Source organism: Cuculus canorus, chromosome 2 (genome assembly GCF_017976375.1).
Source record: "Cuculus canorus isolate bCucCan1 chromosome 2, bCucCan1.pri, whole genome shotgun sequence".
NCBI lineage: Eukaryota > Metazoa > Chordata > Aves > Cuculiformes > Cuculidae > Cuculus > Cuculus canorus.
Window position 1 is genome coordinate 1514015 of NC_071402.1, and position 21622 is coordinate 1535636.

The 21622-nt window shown below is 59.7% G+C and overlaps 1 protein-coding gene across 1 annotated transcript; it reads left to right on the plus strand.

Annotated features, from left to right (window-relative positions):
• Positions 1–880: 880 nt before the first annotated feature.
• LOC128851141 (cytochrome c1, heme protein, mitochondrial) lies at positions 881–20573 on the plus strand. Its single transcript, XM_054057758.1, has 7 exons — positions 881–1001; positions 4786–4994; positions 8484–8610; positions 10587–10744; positions 14673–14833; positions 20139–20239; positions 20337–20573. Exons 1-7 carry the CDS (start codon positions 918–920, stop codon positions 20439–20441), a joined length of 945 nt encoding a protein of 314 aa, XP_053913733.1. The 5' UTR covers positions 881–917; the 3' UTR covers positions 20442–20573.
• Positions 20574–21622: the final 1049 nt, after the last annotated feature.

Below are 21622 nucleotides of genomic sequence, written 5' to 3' on the forward strand. Positions count from 1 at the left end.
GAACTGGGAGGAACTGGGAAGGAGGAGGGGGGAACTGGGAAGAACTGGGAAGAAGGGCTGGATACTGGGATGCGAACTGGGAAATACTGGGAAGAAGGGCTGGGAACTGGGAAGAACTGGGAAGGAGGGGTGGGAAACTGGGAAGGAGGGATGGATACTGGGATGGGAACTGGGATGGAGGAGTGGTTACTGGGATGGGAACTGGGAAGAACTGGGAAAGAGGGGCGGGAAACTGGGATGGGAACTGGGAGGGAGGGGTGGGAAACTGGGATGGGAACTGGGGAGAACTGGGAAGAGGGGTGGGGAACTGGGAAGAACTGGGAAGAACTGGGAAGGAGGGTTGAGGAACTGGGAAGGAGGGCTGGATACTGGGATGGGAACCGGGAAGAACTGGGAAGGAGGAGTGGTTACTGGGCTGGGAACTGGGAAGAACTGGGAAGGAGGGTTGGATACTGGGATGGGAACTGGGAAGAACTGGGAAGAACTGGGAGGGATGGATACTGGGCTGGGAACTGGGAAGAACTGGGAAGGAGGAGTGTGGAACTGGGAAGAAGAGATGGATACTGGGCTGGGAACTGGGAAGAACTGGGAAGGAACGTTGTGGAACTGGGAAGGAGGGCTGGATACTGGGATGGGAACTGGGAAGAACTGGGAAGGAGGGGTGGATACTGGGCTGGGAACTGGGAAAGAGGGCTGGATACTGGGCTGGGAACTGGGGGGAACTGGGAAGGAGGAGTGGTTACTGGGCTGGGAACTGGGAAGAACTGGGAAGGAGGGTTGGGGAACTGGGCTGGGAACGGGGCGGGGCAGGAGCGGGGCGGGGGTGGGGAGAGAGAGCGAGAGCGCGCTGGTGCCGGTGACGTCACTTCCGCCTGGGACCGGAAGGGGCGGGGCGGACCGTCCCCCTGACCTCGGCGATGGCGGCGATGGCGGCGCGGGGGCTGCGGAGCTATCGGTACCGCGGCCTTCTCCTGCCCCGAGGCCCCGCCCGCACCCGCCCGGTACTGGGAGAACTGGGAGCACTGGGAATGGGGGGGGGGGGGGGCACTGGAACTGGGAGCACTGGGAGAGGAGGGGACACTGGGACTGGGAGCACTGGGAATGGGGGGGGGCACTGGAACTGGGAGCACTGGGAGAAGAGGGGGCACTGGAACTGGGAGCACTGGGAGAGGAGGGGACACTGGAACTGGGAGCACTGGGAATGGGGGGGGCACTGGAACTGGGAGCACTGGGAGTAGTGGGAGAGGAGGGGACAGTGGGACTGGGAGCACTGGGAGAGGAGGGGGCACCGGGACTGGGAGCACTGGGAGAGGAGGGGACACTGGAACTGGGAGCACTGGGACTGGGAGCACTGGGAGAGGGGAGGACACTGGAACTGGGAGCACTGGGAGAGGAGGGGGCACTGGAACTGGGAGCACTGGGAGAGGAGGGGGCACTGGAACTGGGAGCACTGGGAGAGGAGGGGGCACTGGAACTGGGAGCACTGGGAGAGGAGGGGGCACTGGAACTGGGAGCACTGGGAATGGGAGGGACACTGGAACTGGGAGCACTGGGAGAGGAGGGGGCACTGGAACTGGGAGCACTGGGAGGGGAGGGGGACACTGGAACTGGGAGCACTGGGAGAGGAGGGGGACACTGGAACTGGGAGCACTGGGAATGGGGGGGGCACTGGAACTGGGAGCACTGGGAGAGGAGGGGACACTGGAACTGGGAGCACTGGGGCACTGGAACTGGGAACACTGGGAATGGGGGGGACACTTGAACTGGGAGCACTGGGAGAGGAGGGGACACTGGAACTGGGAGCACTGGGAGAGGAGAGGACACTGGAACTGGGAGCACTGGGAATGGGGAGGGGACACTGGAACTGGGAGCACTGGGGGCACTGGAACTGGGAGCACTGGGAATGGGGGGGGGGCACTGGAACTGAGAGCACTGGGAGAGGAGGGGACACTGGAACTGGGAGCACTGGGAGAGGAGGGGACACTGGGACTGGGAGCACTGGGAGAGGAGGGGACACTGGAACTGGGAGCACTGGGAGAGGAGGGGACACTGGAACTGGGAGCACTGGGGGCACTGGAACTGGGAACACTGGGAATGGGGGGGACACTGGAACTGGGAGCACTGGGAGAGGAGGGGACACTGGGACTGGGAGCACTGGGAGAGGAGGGGGGACCGGGACTGGGAGCACTGGGAGAGGAGGGGGGCACTGGAACTGGGAGCACTGGGAATGGGGAGGGGACACTGGAACTGGGAGCACTGGGAGAGGAGGGGGCACTGGAACTGGGAGCACTGGGAATGGGGGGGGCACTGGAACTGGGAGCACTGGGAATGGGGGGGGCACTGGAACTGGGAGCACTGGGAGTAGTGGGAGAGGAGGGGACAGTGGGACTGGGAGCACTGGGAGAGGAGGGGGCACCGGGACTGGGAGCACTGGGAGAGGAGGGGACACTGGAACTGGGAGCACTGGGAGAGGAGGGGGCACTGGAACTGGGAGAGGGGAGGACACTGGAACTGGGAGCACTGGGAGAGGGGAGGGCACCGGGACCGGGAGCACTGGGAGGGGACAGGACACTAGAACTGGGAGCACTGGGGGCACTGGAACTGGGAGCACTGGGAGAGGAGGGGGCACTGGAACTGGGAGCACTGGGAGAGGAGGGGGCACTGGAACTGGGAGCACTGGGAGAGGAGGGGACACTGGGACTGGGAGCACTGGGAGAGGAGGGGGCACTGGGACTGGGAGCACTGGGAGAGGAGGGGGCACTGGGACTGGGAGCACTGGGAGAGGAGGGGGCACTGGGACTGGGAGCACTGGGAGAGGAGGGGGGACCGGGACTGGGAGCACTGGGAGAGGAGGGGGCACCGGGACTGGGAGCACTGGGAGAGATAGAGCTGCACTGGGACTGAAGGGAACACCGGTACTGGGGATACTGGGAGAGATGGGAGAGCACTGGGACTGGAGGGAGTGGGGGGGTGACACTGGTACTGGGAGCACTGGGAGAGTTGGGATGGGGTTATACTGGGAGCACTGGGAGAAGGGGGGATACTGGGAGGGGGGGATGGGAAGGGCCCAGTCACACCAGTTCCCCCCCCATCCCTCCCAGTCACACCAGTTCCCCCCATCCCTCCCAGTCACACCAGTTCCCCCCCCCATCCCTCCCAGTCACACCAGTTCCTCCCCCCTTCCTTTCCCCCCCCTTCCTTTCCCCCCTCTTCCTTTCCCCCCCCTTCCTTTCCCCCCCCTTCCTTTCCCCCCTCTTCCTTTCCCCCCTCTTCCTTTCCCCCCTCTTCCTTTCCCCCCTCTTCCTTTCCCCCTTCTTCCTTCCCCCCCTCTTCCCTTCCCCCCTCTTCCTTTCCCCCCTCTTCCTTTCCCCCCTCGACCTTCCCCCCCCCCTCCTCCATTTCCCCCCTCTTCCTTTTCCCCCCTCTTCCTTTTCCCCCTTCCTTTCCCCCCTCTTCCTTTTCCCCCTCTTCCTTTTCCCCCTCTTCCTTTTCCCCCTCTTCCTTTCCCCCTCTTCCTTTCCCCCTCTTCCTTTCCCCCTCTTCCTTTCCCCCTCTTCCTTTTCCCCCTCTTCCTTTTCCCCCTCTTCCTTTTCCCCCTCTTCCTTTTCCCCCTCTTCCTTTTCCCCCTCTTCCTTTTCCCCCTCTTCCTTTTCCCCCCTCTTCCTTTTCCCCCCTCTTCCTTTTCCCCCCTCTTCCTTTTCCCCCCTCTTCCTTTTCCCCCCTCTTCCTTTTCCCCCCTCTTCCTTTTCCCCCTCTTCCTTCCCCCCCCTCCCCTCTTCCTTCCCCCCTCCCCTCTTCCTTCCCCCCTCCCCTCTTCCTTCCCCCCTCCCCTCTTCCTTCCCCCCTCCCCTCTTCCTTCCCCCCTCCCCTCTTCCTTCCCCCCTCCCCTCTTCCTTCCCCCCCTCCCCTCTTCCTTCCCCCCCTCCCCTCTTCCTTCCCCCCCTCCCCTCTTCCTTCCCCCCCTCCCCTCTTCCTTCCCCCCCTCCCCTCTTCCTTCCCCCCCTCCCCTCTTCCTTCCCCCCCTCCCCTCTTCCTTCCCCCCCTCCCCTCTTCCTTCCCCCCCTCCCCTCGTCCGTCCCCCCCCTCCCCTCTTCCTTCCCCCCCTCCCCTTTTCCTCCCCCCCCTCCCCTCTTCCTTCCCCCCCTCCCCTCTTCCTTCCCCCCCTCCCCTCTTCCTTCCCCCCCTCCCCTCTTCCTTCCCCCCCTCCCCTCTTCCTTCCCCCCCTCCCCTCTTCCTTCCCCCCCTCCCCTCTTCCTTCCCCCCCTCCCCTCTTCCTTCCCCCCTCCCCTCTTCCTTCCCCCCTCCCCTCTTCCTTCCCCCCCTCCCCTCTTCCTTCCCCCCCTCCCCACTTCCGTCCCCCCCTCCCCTCTTCCTTCCCCCCCTCCCCTCTTCCTTTCCCCCCTTCCTTTCCCCCCCTTCCTTTCCCCTCCTCTCCCCCCTCCCCTTTTCCTCCCCCCTCCCCTTTTCCTCCCCCCTCCCCTTTTCCTCCCCCCTCCCCTTTTCCTCCCCCCTCCCCTTTTCCTCCCCCCTCCCCTTTTCCTCCCCCCTCCCCTTTTCCTCCCCCCTCCCCTTTTCCTCCCCCCTCCCCTTTTCCTCCCCCCTCCCCTTTTCCTCCCCCCTCCCCTTTTCCTCCCCCCTCCCCTTTTCCTCCCCCCTCCCCTTTTCCTCCCCCCTCCCCTTTTCCTCCCCCCTCCCCTTTTCCTCCCCCCTCCCCTTTTCCTCCCCCCCCAATCTGACCCCCCTCTCTCTCTCTCTCTCTCTCTCTTCCCCCCCCCCCTTTTCCAGGCCCCCCTCTCGTCGCTTCCGCCCCCCCCCAGACGGGGGTCTCGGATGGCCCTGGCGGCTCTGGGGGCGTTATTAGCCGGAGGGGGGGCGGCGGCGGCGACGGCGTTGGCGATTGGGGGGGGACCACTGCGAGCGGGAGAGCTGGAACTGCACCCCCCGACCTTCCCCTGGAGCCACAGCGGATACCTCGACGCCCTCGACCACAGCAGGTGAGGGGAGGGGGGAAATGGGGAGGAAATGGGGGAGGGGAGGGGGGAATAGGGGAGGGGAGGGGGCGAAATGGGGAGGGGAGGGGGGAAATATGGGAGGGGAGGGGGGAAATATGGGAGGGGAGGGGGAAATATGGGGAGGGGAGGGGGGAAATATGGGAGGGGAGGGGGGAATAATGGGGAGGGGAGGGGGGAATAATGGGGAGGGGAGGGAGGAAATGGGGAGGGGAAATATGGGGAGGGGAGGGGGAATATGGGGAGGGGAGGGGGAAATAGGGGAGGGGAGGGGGCAAAATGGGGAGGGGAGGGGGGAAATGGGGAGGGGAGCGGGGAAATATGGGAGGGGAGGGGGGAAATATGGGGAGGAGAGGGGGGAATGGGGAGGGGGCGAAATGGGGAGGGGAGGGGGCGAAATGGGGAGGGGAGGGGGGAATATGGGGAGGGGGGAATATGGGAGGGGAGGGGGGAAATATGGGGAGGGGGAAATGGGGAGGGGAGGGGGGAATATGGGGAGGGGGGAAATACGGGGAGGGGAGAATATGGGAGGGGAGGTGGGAAATATGGGGAGGGGGGAATATGGGAGGGGAGGGGGAAATAGGGGAGGGGAGAGGGGAATATGGGAGGGGAAATATGGGAAGGAGAGGGGGAAAATGGGGAGGAGAGGGAAGTGGGGAGTGGGAAATGGGAAGGGAGCGTGGGAAATGGGAGGGGGAGCAGGAAATGGGAGTGGAAGTAGGATACTGGAGTGGGAAATAGTGGGAGTGGGAAATAGGAGTGGGAGTAGGAAATAGGAGTTGAAGGGGGGAGGGGGAAGATATGGGGAGGGGGGAATATGGGGGGGAATATGGGGAGGGGGAGAATATGAGAGGGGAGGAGGAAATATGGGGAGGGGAGGGGGAAATAATGGGGAGGGGGAAATATGGGAGGGGAGGGGGGAAATATGGGAGGGGAGAGGGAAATGGGGAGGGGGGAAATATGGGGAGGGGGAATGGGGAGGGGAGGGGGGGAAATAATGGGGGAGGGGGAATGGGGAGAGGAGGGGGGAATGGGAAGGGAGGAAATGGGGAGGGGGAATGAGGAGGGGAGGGAAGTGGGGAGCAGGAAATGGGAGGGGGCGCGGGAAATGGGAGTGGAAGTAGGGTACTGGAGTGGGAAATAGGAGTGGGAGTAGGAAATAGGAGTGGGGAGTGGGAAGTGGGAAATGGGGAGTGGGAAATGGGAGTCAAAGTGGGAAATGGGAGTCAAAGTGGGAAATGGGAATCGGAGTGGGAAATGGGAGTAGGAAATGGGAGTCAGAGTGGGAAATGGGGAGTAGATAATGGGAAATGGGGAGTGGAAAGGGGCAACAGGAATCGAAGTGGGAAACAGTCAAAGTGGGAAATGGGAAGCGGGAGCAGGAAGTGGGGAGCGGAAGTGGGCAACTGGGGAACAGAAGTGGGCAACGGAAGTGGAAGTGGGAAATGGGGAGTGAGAGCCTGGCTGGGAAATGGGGAGCAGAAGTGGGTAACTGGGGAGTGGAAATGGGCAACTGGGAACTGGAAGTGGGTAACTGGGAAGCACAAGTGGGCAACTGGGAACTGGAAATGGGTAATTGGGGAGCGGAAGTGGCAACTGGGGAGTGGAAATGGGCAACCGGGGAGTGGAAGTGGGCACTGAGGAGTGGAAATGGGTAACTGGGGAGCAGAAATGGGTAATTGGGGGCAAAGTGGGAACTGGAAATGGGTAACTGAGGAGTGGAAGTGGGAACTGGGAAGGGGAAATGGGTAACTGGGAACTGGAAATGGGTAACTGGGGAGCAGAAGTGGGAACTGGGAAGGGGAAATGGGTAACTGGGAACTGGAAATGGGTAACTGGGGAGCGGAAGTGGGAACTGGGAAGGGGAAATGGGCAACTGAGAACTGGAAATGGGTAATGGGGAAGCAGAAGTGGGCACTGAGGAGTGGAAATGGGCAACTGGAGAGTGGAAGTGTGCACTGGGAAGTGGAAATGGACAACTGGGAACTGGAAATGAGTAACTAGGGAGTGGAAGTGGGAACTGGGGAACGGAAATGGGTTACTGAGGAGTGGAAATGGGAACTGGGCAGAGGAAGTGGGCACTGAGGAGTGGAAATGGGTAACTGGGAACTGGAATTGGATAACTGGGGAGCGGAAATGGGTAACTGGAGAGCGGAAATGGGCAACTGGGGAGCGGAAATGGGCAACTGGGGAGCGGAAGTGGGCACTGAGGAGTGGAAATGGGTAATTGGGGAGCGGAAGTGGGTAACTGGGGAGCAGAAATGGGTAATTGGGGGGCGGAAGTGGGAACTGAGGAGTGGAAATGGGTAACTGGGAAGCAGAAATGGGTAATTGGGGGGCGGAAGTGGGAACTGGAAAGTGGAAATGGGTAACTGGGGAGCGGAAATGGGTAATGGGGAGAGGAAATGGGTAATGGGGAGCAGAAATGGATAACTGGGGAGCGGAAATGGGCAACTGGGGAGCGGAAATGGGCAACTGGGGAGCGGAAATGGGCAACTGGGGAGCGGAAATGGGCAACTGGGAACTGGAAATGGGTAACTGAGGAGCGGAAATGGGTAACTGGAGAGCGGAAGTGGACACTGAGGAGTGGAAATGGGTAATTAGGGAGCGGAAGTGGGAACTGGGAACTGGAAATGGGTAACTGGGGAGTGGAAACGGGTAACTGGGGAGCGGAAATGGGCAACTGGGAACTGGAAATGGGTAACTGGAGAGCGGAAGTGGGCACTGAGGAGTGGAAATGGGTAACTGGGAAGCAGAAATGGGTAATTGGGGGCGGAAGTGGGAACTGGAAAGTGGAAATGGGCAACTGGGGAGCGGAAATGGGTAACTGGGGAGCGGAAATGGGCAACTGAGGAGTGGAAATGGGTAGCTGGGGAGCGGAAATGGGTAACTGGGGAGCGGAAGTGGGAACTGGAAATGGGTAACTGGGGAGAGGAAGTGGGCACTGAGGAGAGGAAATGGGTAACTGGGAACTGGAAATGGGTAACTGGGGAGCGGAAGTGGACACTGAGGAGTGGAAATGGGTAATTAGGGAGGGGAAATGGGTAACTGGGGAGCGGAAATGGGTAACTTGGGAGCGGAAATGGGCAACTGGGGAGCGGAAGTGGGTAACTGGGAAGCAGAAATGGGTAATTGGGGGGCGGAAGTGGGAACTGGGAACTGGAAATGGGTAATTGGGGAGAGGAAGTGGGCACTGAGGAGAGGAAATGGGTAACTGGGGAGCAGAAATGGGTAACTGGGAACTGGAAATGGGTAATGGGGAGTGGAAATGGGCAACTGGAGAGCGGAAGTGGACACTGAGGAGTGGAAATGGGTAATTGGGGACCGGAAATGGGTAATGGGGAGCGGAAATGGGTAACTGGGGAGCGGAAATGGGTAACTGGGGAGCGGAAATGGGTAACTGGGGAGTGGAAGTGGGTAACTGGGAGGCGGAAGTGGTGAGGTGGGGCGCGGGTTGTGACGCGGCGCCGGCAGCGTGCGGCGCGGGTTCCAGGTGTACAAGCAGGTGTGCTCGGCGTGCCACTCCATGGAGTTCCTCGCCTTCCGGCAGCTCATCGGCGTCAGCCACACCGAGGCCGAGGCCAAAGCGCTCGCCGAGGAGGTGACCCCCCCCAGTCCCACCAGTTTGGGAGCGCCTACGGCCTCCCAGCAATCCCAGTTCGGGGCTCTGGGTCTCCCCCAGTGCTCCCAGTTTAAGCTCCAAATCGCCCCGTTCCCAGTTCAGGGCTCTGGGTCCTCCCAGTACTCCCAGTTTAGGCTCCGGATCCCCAATGACCCAATTTAGGGCTCTGGGTCCTCCCAGTTCTCCCAGTTTGGGTCTCTGGATCCCCCCAGTGCTCCCAGTTCAGGGCTCTGGGTCCCCCCAGTCCTCCCAGTTCAGGGCTCTGGGTCCTCCCAGCACTCCCAGTTCAGGGCTCTGGGTCCTCCCAGTACTCCCAGTTCAGGGCTCTGGGTCCTCCCAGCCCTCCCAGTTCAGGGCTCTGGGTCCTCCCAGCACTCCCAGTTCAGGGCTCTGGATCCTCCCAGTACTTCCAGTTCAGGGTTTTACTTTATTCACCACTCCCAGTTCAGAGCCCTCTCTTCCCAGTATTCCCAGTTCAGGGCTCTGGGTCAGCCCGGTACTCCCATTTCAGGGCTCTGGATCCTCCCAGTGCTCCCAGTTTAGGCTCCAAATCTCCCATGACCCAATTTAGGGCTCTGGGTCCTCCCAGTTCTCCCAGTTTGGGTCTCTGGGTCCTCCCAGTACTCCCAGTTCAGGGCTCTGGGTCCCCCCCATTCCCAGTTCAGGGCTCTGGGTCCTCCCAGTTCTCCCAGTTCAGGGCTCTGGGTCCTCCCAGTTCTCCCAGTTCAGGGCTCTGGGTCCTCCCAGTGCTCCCAGTTTAGGCTCTGGATTCCCCATGACTCAATTTAGGGCCCTGTCTCCTCCCAGTTCTCCCAGTTTGGATCTCTGGATCCCCCCAGCACTCCCAGTTCAGGGCTCTGGGTCCTCCCAGCGCTCCCAGTTCAGGGCTCTGGGTCCTCCCAGTGCTCCCAGTTCAGGGCTCTGGGTCCTCCCAGTGCTCCCAGTTCAGGGCTCTGGCTACCCCCCAGTGCTCCCAGTTTAAGCTCCTGATCGCCCCATTCCCAGTTCAGGACTCCGGATCCTCCCAGTGCTCCCAGTTTACACTCCGGATCCCCCATGACCCAATTTAGGGCCCTGGGTCCTCCCAGTCCTCCCAGTTCAGCTCTCTGCCCCTCCCATTCCTCCCAGTTCAGCTCTCTTCCCCTCCCATTCCTCCCAATTCAGCTCTCTTCCCCTCCCAGTCCTCCCAGTTCATCTCTCTTCCCCTCCCATTCCTCCCAGTTCAGCTCTCTTCCCCTCCCAGTCCTCCCAGTTCATCTCTCTTCCCCTCCCATTCCTCCCAGTCCAGCTCTCTTCCCCTCCCAGTCCTCCCAGTTCAGCTCTCTTCCCCTCCCAGTTCAGCTCTCTTCCCCTCCCAGTTCAGCTCTCTTCCCCTCCCAGTTCAGCTCTCTTCCCCTCCCATTCCTCCCAGTTCAGCTCTCTTCCCCTCCCATTCCTCCCAGTTCAGCTCTCTTCCCCTCCCAGTCCTCCCAGTTCAGCTCTCTTCCCCTCCCATTCCTCCCAGTTCAGCTCTCTTCCCCTCCCAGTTCAGCTCTCTTCCCCTCCCATTCCTCCCAGTTCAGCTCTCTTCCCCTCCCAGTTCAGCTCTCTTCCCCTCCCAGTTCATCTCTCTTCCCCTCCCAGTCCTCCCAGTTCAGCTCTCTGCCCCTCCCAGTCCTCCCAGTTCAGCTCTCTTCCCCTCCCAGTCCTCCCAGTTCCACTCTCTTCCCCTCCCATTCCTCCCAGTTCAGCTCTCTTCCCCTCCCAGTTCAGCTCTCTTCCCTTCCCAGTTCATCTCTCTTCCCCTCCCAGTCCTCCCAGTTCAGCTCTCTGCCCCTCCCAGTCCTCCCAGTTCAGCTCTCTTCCCCTCCCAGTCCTCCCAGTTCATCTCCCTTCCCCTCCCAGTCCTCCCAGTTCAGCTCCCTTCCCCTCCCAGTCCTCCCAGTTCAGATCCTTACCCTGTTTCTCCCCCTCAGGTCGAGGTCCTCGATGGCCCCGATGAGAATGGAGAGATGTTCCTTCGTCCCGGAAAGATCTCCGACTCTTTTCCCAAACCGTATCCCAACGCTGAGGCCGCGAGAGCCGCCAACAACGGCGCTCTGCCCCCCGACCTCAGCTACATCGTCAACGCCCGGTGAGGGTCTCCAGGAGGTCCTGGGCCACCGCTCCGTGGCCTGGAGGCATCTACAGGGGGTTCTGGGCTATGGATCCATGGGCTGGAGGCATCTACGGGGGGTTCTGGGCTATGGATCCATGGGCTGGAGGCATCTACGGGGGGTTCTGGGCTATGGATCCATGGGCTGGAGGCATCTACGGGGGGTTCTGGGCTATGGATCCATGGGCTGGAGGCATCTACGGGGGGTTCTGGGCTATGGATCCATGGGCTGGAGGCATCTACGGGGGGTTCTGGGCTATGGATCCATGGGCTGGAGGCATCTTGGGGGGGTTCTGGATATGGATCCATGGGCTGGAGGCATCTACGGGGGGTTCTGGGCTATGGATCCATGGGCTGGAGGCATCTACGGGGGGTTCTGGGGATCCATGGGCTGGAGGCATCTACGGGGGGTTCTGGGCTATGGATCCATGGGCTGGAGGCATCTACGGGGGGTTCTGGGCTATGGATCCATGGGCTGGAGGCATCCACGGGGGGTTCTGGGGATGGATCCATGGGCTGGAGGCATCTACGGGGGGTTCTGGGGATGGATCCATGGGCTGGAGGCATCTACGGGGGGTTGTGGGGATGGATCCATGGGCTGGAGGCATCTATGGGGGGTTCTGGGGATGGATCCATGGGCTGGAGGCATCTACGGGGGGTTGTGGGGATGGATCCATGGCCTGGAGTCATCTACGGGGGGTTGTGGGGATGGATCCATGGGCTGGAGGCATCTACGGGGGGTTCTGGGCTATGGATCCATGGGCTGGAGGCATCTACGGGGGGTTCTGGGCTATGGATCCATGGGCTGGAGGCATCTACGGGGGGTTCTGGGCTATGGATCCATGGGCTGGAGGCATCTACGGGGGGTTGTGGTGATGGATCCGTGGCCTGGAGGCATCTACGGGGGGTTCTGGGCTATGGATCCATGGGCTGGAGGCATCCACGGGGGGTTCTGGGGATGGATCCATGGGCTGGAGGCATCTACGGGGGGTTCTGGGGATGGATCCATGGGCTGGAGGCATCTACGGGGGGTTCTGGGCTATGGATCCATGGGCTGGAGGCATCTACGGGGGGTTCTGGATATGGATCCATGGCCTGGAGGCATCTACGGGGGGTTCTGGATATGGATCCATGGGCTGGAGGCATCTACGGGGGGTTCTGGGCTATGGATCCATGGGCTGGAGGCATCTGCGGGGGGTTCTGGATATGGATCCATGGGTTTGGTGGGATGAGGGTGGTTTGGTTGAATGATGATGGTTTGGTTGGACGAGGATAGTTGGACGATGATGATTTTGTTGGACGAGGGTGATTGGACGAGGATGGTTTGGTTGGAGGATGAGGATGGTTGGACAGGGATGGTCGGACGAGGATGGTTTGGTCGGATGAGGGTGGTTTGGTTGGACGACGATGGTTGGACGACGATGGTTTGCTTGGATGCAGATGATTGGATGAGGACATTTTGGTTGGATGACGACGCTTTGGTTGGACCAGGATGGTTGAACGATGGTTTGGTTGGACGAGGATGGTCGGATGAGGATGGTTTGCTTGGATGAAGATGATTGGACGAGGATGGTTTGGTTGGATGACGATGGTTGGACAAGGATGGTTTGGTTGGAGGACAAGGATGGTTGGACAAGGATGGTTGGATGAGGATGGTTTGCTTGCCTGAGGATGGTTTGCTTGGATGAGGATGGTCGGATGAGGATGGTTTGGTTGGAGAAAGAGGATGGTTGGACAAGGCTGGTTGGACAATGATGGTTGGACGAGGATGGTTTGGTTGGACGAGGATGGTCAGACGAGGATGGTTTGCTTGGATGAGGATGGTTTGCTTGGACGAGGGTGGTTTGGTTGGACGAGGATGGTCGGACAACGATGATTTGCTTGGATGAAGATGATTGGATGAGGACATTATGGTTGGATAACGACGCTTTGGTTGGACCAGGATGGTTGAACGATGGTTTGCTTGGACGAGGATGGTCGGACGAGGGTGGTTTGGTCGGATGAGGATGATTTGGTTGGATGAGGATGGTTGGATGAGGGTGGTTTGCTTGGATGAAGATTATTGGATGAGGATGGTTTGGTTGGAGAATGAGGATGGTTGGACAAGGGTGGTTGGACGATCATGGTTGGATGAGGGTGGTTTGCTTGGATGAAGATGATTGTACGAGGATGGTTTGGTTGGACGAGGATGGCTGGATGACGATGGTTGGACAAGGATAGTTTGGTTGGAGGATAAGGATGGTTGGACAAGGGTGGTTGGACAATTATGGTTGGACGAGGATGGTTTGCTTGGATGAGGATGGTTTGCTTGGACGAGGATGGTTTGGTTGGACGAGGATGGTCGGACGAGGATGGTTTGCTTGGATGAAGATGATTGAACGAGGACATTTTGGTTGGATAACGACGCTTTGGTTGGACCAGGATGGTTGAACGATGGTTTGGTTGGACGAGGATGGTCGGACGAGGATGGTTTGCTTGGACGAGGATGGTTTGCTTGGACGAGGATGGTTTGCTTGGATGAAGATGATTGGACGAGGACATTTTGGTTGGATAATGATGCTTTGGTTGGACCAGGATGGTTGAATGATCGTTTGCTTGGATGAGGATGGTCGGACGAGGATGATTTGCTTGGATGAAGATGATTGGATGAGGACATTATGGTTGGATAACGACGCTTTGGTTGGACCGGGATGGTTGGATGATGGTTTGCTTGGACGAGGATGGTTTGGTTGGACGAGGATGGTCGGACGAGGATGATTTGCTTGGATGAAGATGATTGAACGAGGACATTTTGGTTGGATAACGACGCTTTGGTTGGACCAGGATGGTTGAACGATGGTTTGCTTGGACGAGGATGGTTTGCTTGGATGAAGATGATTGGATGAGGATGGTTTTGTTGGATGACAATGGTTGGACAAGGATAGTTTGGTTGGAGGATAAGGATGGTTGGACAAGGGTGGTTGGACAATTATGGTTGGATGAGGACATTTTGGTTGGATGATGACGCTTTGGTTGGACCAGGTTGGTTGAATGATGGTTTGGTTGGACGAGGATGGTTTGGTTGGGTGAGGATGGTCGGACAACGATGGTTTGCTTGGATGAAGATGATTGGATGAAGACATTTTGGTTGGATAATGACGCTTTGGTTGGACCAGGATGGTTGAACGATGGTTTGCTTGGATGAGGATGGTTTGCTTGGATGAAGATGATTGGATGAGGACATTTTGGTTGGATAACCACGCTTTGGTTGGACCAGGATGGTTGAACGATGGTTTGCTTGGACGAGGATGGTCGGACGAGGGTGGTTTGGTCGGATGAGGATGATTTGCTTGGATGAGGATGGTTTGCTTGGATGAGGATGGTTGGACGAGGGTGGTTTGCTTGGATGAAGATGATTGGATGAGGATGGTTTGGTTGGAGAATGAGGATGGTTGGACGATCATGGTTGGATGAGGGTGGTTTGCTTGGACGAGGATGGTCGGACGAGGATGGTTTGCTTGGATGAAGATGATTGGACGAGGACATTTTCGTTGGATAACGATGCTTTGGTTGGACCAGGATGGTTGAACGATGGTTTGCTTGGATGAGAATGGTCGGATGAGGATGGTTTGGTCGGACGAGGATGGTTTACTTGGATGAGGATGGTTTGGTTGGACGAGGACGGTTGAACGATGGTTTGCTTGGACAAGGATGGTCGGACAAGGATGGTTTGCTTGGATGAAGATGATTGGACGAGGACATTTTGGTTGGATAACCACGCTTTGGTTGGACCGGGATGGTTGAACGATGATTTGCTTGGATGAGAATGGTTGGACGACGATGGTTTGCTCGGACCATGTTGGTCGCACTCGACCTTCTCTCCGCGTTCTTTTCCACCCCATCAACCGTCTCTTCTCGCTCCCCGCAGACACGGGGGTGAGGACTACGTCTTCTCGCTGCTGACGGGGTACTGCGACCCCCCGGCCGGCGTGGCCGTGCGCGAGGGCCTCCACTACAACCCCTACTTCCCGGGCCAGGCCATCGGCATGGCGCCCCCCATCTACAACGAGATCCTCGAGTTCGATGACGGTGAGAGCGGGGGGGGCCCTGGGGAGATTTGGGGGGGTCTTTTGGGGGACATACTGGGGCATTTTGGGGCTGTTTTGGGGGGTCAGTGGGGCATTTGGGGGGGACACTGGGACATTTGGGGCTGTTTTGGGGGGTCACTGGGGCGTTTGGGGGGGACACGGGCATTTGGGGGGAACACTGAGGCATTTTGGAGGTGTTTTGGGGGGACACTGGGGCATTTGGAGGTGTTTTGGGGGACACTGGGGCACTTTGGGGGGACACTGAGGCATTTTGGGGGTGTTTTGGGAGGGCACTGGGGCATTTTGGGGTCTTTTGGGGGGACACTGGGGCATTTGGGGGGACACTGGGACATTTGGGGCTGTCTTGGGGGGTCACTGGGGTGTTTTGGGGGGACACTGGGGCATTTGGGGGTCTTTTGGGGGGCACTGGGGCATTTGGGGCTGTTTTGAAGGGACACTGGGGCATTTGGGGGGGACACTGGGACATTTGGGGCTGTTTTGGGGGGACACTGGGGCATTTGGGGGTGTTTGGGGGGGCACTAGGGCATTTTGGGGGTGTTTTGTGGGGCCACTGGGGTATTTGGGGGTGTTTTGGGGGGACACTGGGGCATTTGGGGCTGTTTTGGGGGGGTCACTGGGGTGTTTTGTGGGGACACTGGGGCATTTGGGGCTGTTTTGGGGGGCCACTGTGGCATTTGGGTTTTTTTGGGGGGGACACTGAGGCATTTTAGAGGTGTTTTGAGGGGACACTGGGGCATTTGGGGGTGTTTTGGGGGACACTGAGGCATTTTGGGGGGACACTGAGGCAATTTGGGGGTGTTTTGGGAGGGCACTGGGGCATTTTGGGGTCTTTTGGGGGGACACTGGGGCTTTTGGGGGGCACTGGGGCATTTGGTGCTGTTTTGGGGGGACACTGGGGCATTTTGGGGGTGTTTTGGGGTGGCACTGGGGCATTTGGGGCTGTTTTGAAGGGACACTGGGGCATTTCGGGGGGACACTGGGGCATTTGGGGCTGTTTTGGAGGGTCACTGGGGTGTTTTGGGGGGACACTGAGGCATTTTGGGGCTGTTTTGAAGGGACAGTGGGGCATTTGGGGGGGACACTGGGACATTTGGGGCTGTTTTGGGGGGTCACTGGGGCGTTTGGGGGGGACACGGGCATTTGGGGGGGGCACTGAGGCATTTTGGAGGTGTTTTGGGGGGACACTGGGGCATTGGGGGGGACACGGGCATTTTGGGGGGGCCCTGGGGAGATTGGGGGGTCTTTTGGGGGGGACACTGGGACATTTGGGGGTGTTTTGTGGGACACTGGGGCATTTTGGGGGGAACACTGAGGCATTTTGGAGGTGTTTTGGGGGGACACTGGGGCATTGGGGGGGGCACTGGGGCATTTTGGGGGGGCCCTGGGGAGATTGGGGGGTCTTTTGGGGGGGGCACTGGGGCATTTTGGGGGTGTTTCGGGGGGGACACGGGCATTTGCGGGGGCACTGAGGCATTTTGGAGGTGTTTTGGGGGGGCACTGGGACATCTGGGACTGGTTTGGGGGGTCACTGGGGCATTTGGTGCTGTTTTGGGGGGACACTGGGGCTTTTGGGGGGACACTGGGGCATTTGGTGCTGTTTTGGGGGGCACTGGGGCATTTGGTGCTGTTTTAGGGGGGCTCTGGGGCATTTGGGGATGTTTTGGGGAGTCACTGGGGTGTTTAGGGGGACTTGGAGGGGGGGCGCTGTGGCCCAGTGGGGGTTTTGGGGCCTTTGGGGCATTTTGTGTTGGCACTGGGGTATTTTGGGGGGCACTGGGGTATTTTGGGGTGCGCTGGGGCAGTTTTGGGGGGCACTGGGATATTTTGGGGGGCTCTGGGAGTTTTGGGGGGCACTGAGATGTTTTGGGGGGTCACTGGGGTGTTTGGGGGGGACACTGTGGCCTAGTGGGGGTTTTGGGGCCTTTGGGGCCTTTTGTGTTGGCACTGGGGTATTTTGGGGGGCACGGGGTCAGTTGTGGGGTGTTTGGGGGTGCTCTGGGGAATTTGGGGCATTTTGGGGGGGCCTCTGGGGTGTTTTGGGGGGTCACTGAGGTGTTTTGGGGGGTCACTGGGGTGTTTGGGTGGGGGCGCTGTGTCCTAGTGGGGGTTTTGGGGCCTTTGGGGCGTTTTATGTTGGCACTGGGGTATTTTGGGGGGCACTGGGTCACTTTTGGGGTGTTTGAGGGGGCTCTGGGGCATTTGGGGGTGTTTTGGGGGGGTCACTGAGGTGTTTAGGAGGGCGTTTGGGGGGGCACTGTGGCCTAGTGGGGGTTTTGGGGCCTTCGGGGTGTTTTGTGTTAGCACTGAGGTATTTTGGGGGGCACAGGGGTCATTTAGGAGGTTTTTGGGACCAAGAGGGATTCTTGGGGGGCTCTCACACTTTTGGGGGGGTCACTGAGGTGTTTTGGGGGGTCACTGGGGTGTTTAGGGAGGCATTTGGGGGGGGGCACTTTGGCCTAGTGCGGGCTTTGGGGCCTTTTGTGTTGGCACTGCGGTATTTTGGGGGGCACTGGGTCACTTGTGGGGTGTTTGGGGGGGCTCTAGGGAATCTGGGGGTATTTTGGGGCGTCACTGAGGTATTTTGGGGTGCGCTGGGGCATTTTGGGGGGCTCTGGGACATTTGGGGTATTTTGGGGGGTCACTGGGGTGTTTAGGGGGCATTTTGGGGGGGGCGCTGTGGCCTAGTGGGGGTTTTGGGGCCTTTGGGGCATTTTGTGTTGGCACTGGGGTATTTTGGGGGGGGGGCACTGGGGTATTTTGGGGTGCGCTGGGGCAGTTTTGGGGGGCACTGGGATATTTTGGGGGGCTCTGTAACTTTTTGGGGGGTCACTGAGATGTTTTGGGGGGTCACTGGGGTATTTGGGGGACACTGTGTCCTAGTGGGGGTTTTGGGGCCTTTGGGGCCTTTTGTGTTGGCACTGGGGCATTTTGGGGGGGCACAGGGTCACTGGTGGGGTGTTTTGGGGGGCTCTGGGGCATTTGGGGGTGTTTTGGGGGGTCACTGAGGTAATTTGGGGTGCGCTGGGACTTTTGGGGGGTCACTGAGATGTTTTGGGGGGTCACTGGGGTGTTTAGGGGGGCATTTGGGGGGGGCTGTGGCCCAGTGGGGGTTTTGGGGCCTTTGGGGCGTTTTGTGTTGGCACTGGGGTATTTTGGGGTGCGCTGGGGCGGTTTTGGGGGGCACTGGGGTATTTTGGGGGGCTCTGGGGTATTTTGGGGAGTCACTGAGATGTTTTGGGTGGTCAGTGAGGTGTTTAGGGGGGCATTTGGGGGGGGGGGCACTGTGGCCCAGTCGGGGTTTTGGGGCCTTTGGGGCCTTTTGTGTTGGCACTGGGGTATTTTGGGGGGCACTGGGTCACTTGTGGGGTGTTTGGGGCGGCTCTGGGGAATTTGAGGGGTTTTGGGAGGACCTCTGGGATATTTTGGGGGGGCTCTGGGACTTTTGGGCGTCACTGAGGTGTTTTGGGGGGTCACTGGGGTGTTTGGGTGGGGGCGCTGTGTCCTAGTGTGGATTGTGGGGGCGCTGTGTCCTTGTGGGGATTTTGGGGCCTTTGGAGCCTTTTGTGTTGGCACTGGGGTATTTTGGGGGGCACTGGGTCACTTTTGGAATGTTTGGGGGGGCTCTGGGGAATTTGGGGGGTGTTTTGGGGGGGTCACTGGGGTGTTTAGGGGGGCATTTGGGGGGGCTGTGGCCTAGTGGGCGTTTTGGGGCCTTTGGGGCCTTTTGTGTTGGCACACATTTTGGGGGGCACTGGGGCATTTTGGGGTATGCTGGGGCAGTTTTGGGGGGCACTGGGGTATTTTGGGGGGGCACTGGGGTTATTTTGGGGGGGCTCTGGAACTTTTTGGGGAGGTCACTGAGATGTTTTGGGGCGTCACTGGGGTGTTTGGGGGGGGACACTGTGGCCTAGTGGGGGTTTTGGGGCCTTTGGGGCCTTTTGTGTTGGCACTGGGATATTTTGGGGGGCACGGGGTCACTGGTGGGGTGTTTGGGGGGGCTCTGGGGAATTTGGGGCATTTTGGGGGGGCCTCTGGGGTGTTTTGGGGGGTCACTGAGGTGTTTTGGGGGGTCACTGAGATGTTTTGGGGGGTCACTGGGGTGTTTGGGGGGGGGGCACTGTGTCCCAGTGGGGGTTTTGGGGCCTTTGGAGCCTTTTGTGTTGGCACTGGGGTATTTTGGGGGGCACTGGGGCACTTTTGGAATGTTTGGGGGGGCTCTGGGGCATTTGGGGGGTGTTTTGGGGGGGTCACTGGGGTGTTTAGGGGGGCATTTGGGGGGGCTGTGGCCTAGTGGGCGTTTTGGGGCCTTTGGGGCCTTTTGTGTTGGCACACGTTTTGGGGGGCACTGGGGCATTTTGGGGTATGCTGGGGCAGTTTTGGGGGGCACTGGGGTATTTGGGGGGGCACTGGGGTTATTTTGGGGGGCTCTGGGACTTTTTGGGGGGTCACTGAGGTGTTTTGGGGGGTCACTGGGGTGTTTGGGGGGGACGACACTGTGGCCTAGTGGGGGTTTTGGGGCCTTTGGGGCCTTTTGTGTTGGCACTGGGGTATTTTGGGGGGCACTGGGTCACTTGTGGGGTGTTTGGGGGGCTCTGGGGAAATTGGGGGTGTTTTGGGGGGTCACTGAGATATTTTGGGGTGCGCAGGGGCATTTTGGGGGGCTCTAGGGCATTAGGGGTGTTTTGGAGGGGTTACTGGGGTGTTTAGGGGGGCTTGGAGGGGGGGCGCTGTGGCCTAGTGGGGGTTTTGGGGCCTTTGGGGCATTTTGGGGTGCACTGGGGTATTTTGGGGGGCACTGGGGTATTTTGGGGTGCGCTGGGGCAGTTTTGGGGGGCACTGGGATATTTTGAGGGGCTCTGGGACTTTTTGGGGAGTCACTGAGGTGTTTTGGGGGGTCACTGGGGTGTTTGGGGGGGACGACACTGTGTCCTAGTGGGGATTTTGGGGCCTTTGGGGCCTTTTGTGTTGGCACTGGGGTATTTTGGGGGGGCACTGGGTCACTTGTGGGGTGTTTTGGGGGTGCTCTGGGGAATTTGGGGTATTTTGGGGGGCCTCTGGGTGTTTTGGGGTGCACTGGGACTTCTGGGGAGTCACTGGGGTGTTTAGGGGGGCATTTTGGGGGGGGGACGCTGTGGCCTAGTGGGGGTTTTGGGGCCTTTGGGGCCTTTTGTGTTGGCACTGTGGTATTTTTGGGGGGGGCACTGGGTCACTTGTGGGTCACTTGTGGGGCAGTTGTGGGTCACTTGTGGGTCACTTGTGGGTCTGACCCCCATATCTCCCCACAGGGACCCCGGCCACTATGTCTCAAATCGCGAAGGACGTCTGTACGTTCCTGCGTTGGGCGGCAGAACCCGAACACGACCACCGCAAACGGATGGGTTTGAAGGTGGGTCCCTAAACCCCACATCCTGCCCCACATTTTGCCACGCTATGGGGCAGAATCTGACCCCTCTGTCCCCCCCAAAATCCTTCCTGCCCCACAGATGCTGCTCATCGGGGCGCTTCTCGCCCCCCTCGCCTACTACGTCAAGCGCCACAAGTGGTCGGTGATGAAGAGCAGGAAGATGGTTTATCGGCCCCCCAAGTAAGGGGGCAGAAAAGCGGGGAGTCCTCCTTCCCTGTGCCCCACGGATCGGCCCCACTGCGCCCCACAGCGATGGCGCGTCGCCCCCCCACCCCCCCGGGATGGGCGCGGGAATAAAAGCTCTGTTCTTCGTGGAGGAGGAGGAGAGCTGCGCCGTGGGGAGCTGTGGGGCTGGAATGGAGCTGTGGGGCGGGAATGGAGCTGTGGGGCAGGAATGGAGCTGTGGGGCAGGAATGGAGCTGTGGGGCCTGTGCCATGGGTTGGGAATGGAGCTGTGGGGCGTGATGGGAGTTGTGGGGTCTGCGCCGTGGGGTGAAATCTGAGTTGTGGGGTCTGTGCCGTGGGGCGGGATCGGAGCTGTGGGGCAGGAATAGAGTTGTGGGGCAGCATTGGAGCTGTGGGGCAGGATTGGAGTTGGGGAGTCTGTGCCATGGGGCGGGATTGGAGCTGTGGGGCAGGATTTGAGTTGGGGGGTCTGTGCCGTGGGGCGGGATTGGAGTTGGGGAGTCTGTGCCATGGGGCGGGATTGGAGCTGTGGGGCAGGATTGGAGTTGGGGGGTCTGTGCCGTGGGGCGGGATTGGAGCTGTGGGGCAGGATTGGAGTTGGGGGGTCTGTGCCATCGGGCGGGATTGGAGCTGTGGGGCAGGATTGGAGTTGGGGGGTCTGCACCGTGGGGTGAGATTGGAGTTGGGGGGGTCTGTGCCATGGGGCGGGATTGGAGCTGTGGGGTCTGCGCTGTGGGGTGAAATCTGAGTTGTGGAGTCTGTGCCATGGGGCGGGATCAGAGTTGGAGGGAGCTCTGAGCCATGGGGCAGTCTCTCTCTCTGGGTCTCTCTCTATGGGTCTATCTCTCTATGGGGTCCCTATGGGTCTCTCTCTCTCTATGGGTCTCTCTCTCTCTCTCTCTATGGGTCTCTCTCTCTCTGGGTCTCTCTCTATGGGTCCCTATGGGTCTCTGTCTCTCTATGGGGTCTCTCTCTATGGGTCTCTTTCTCTCTCTGGGTCTCTCTCTATGGGGTCCCTATGGGTCTCTCTCTCTCTCTCTGGGTCTCTCTCTCTCGGTCTCTTTCTCTCTATGGTTGTCTCTCTCTATGGTTGTCTCTCTCTATGGGTCTCTCTCTCTGTGGGTCTCTCTCTATGGGTCTCTCTCTCTCTATGGGTCTCTCTCTCTATGGGTCTCTCTC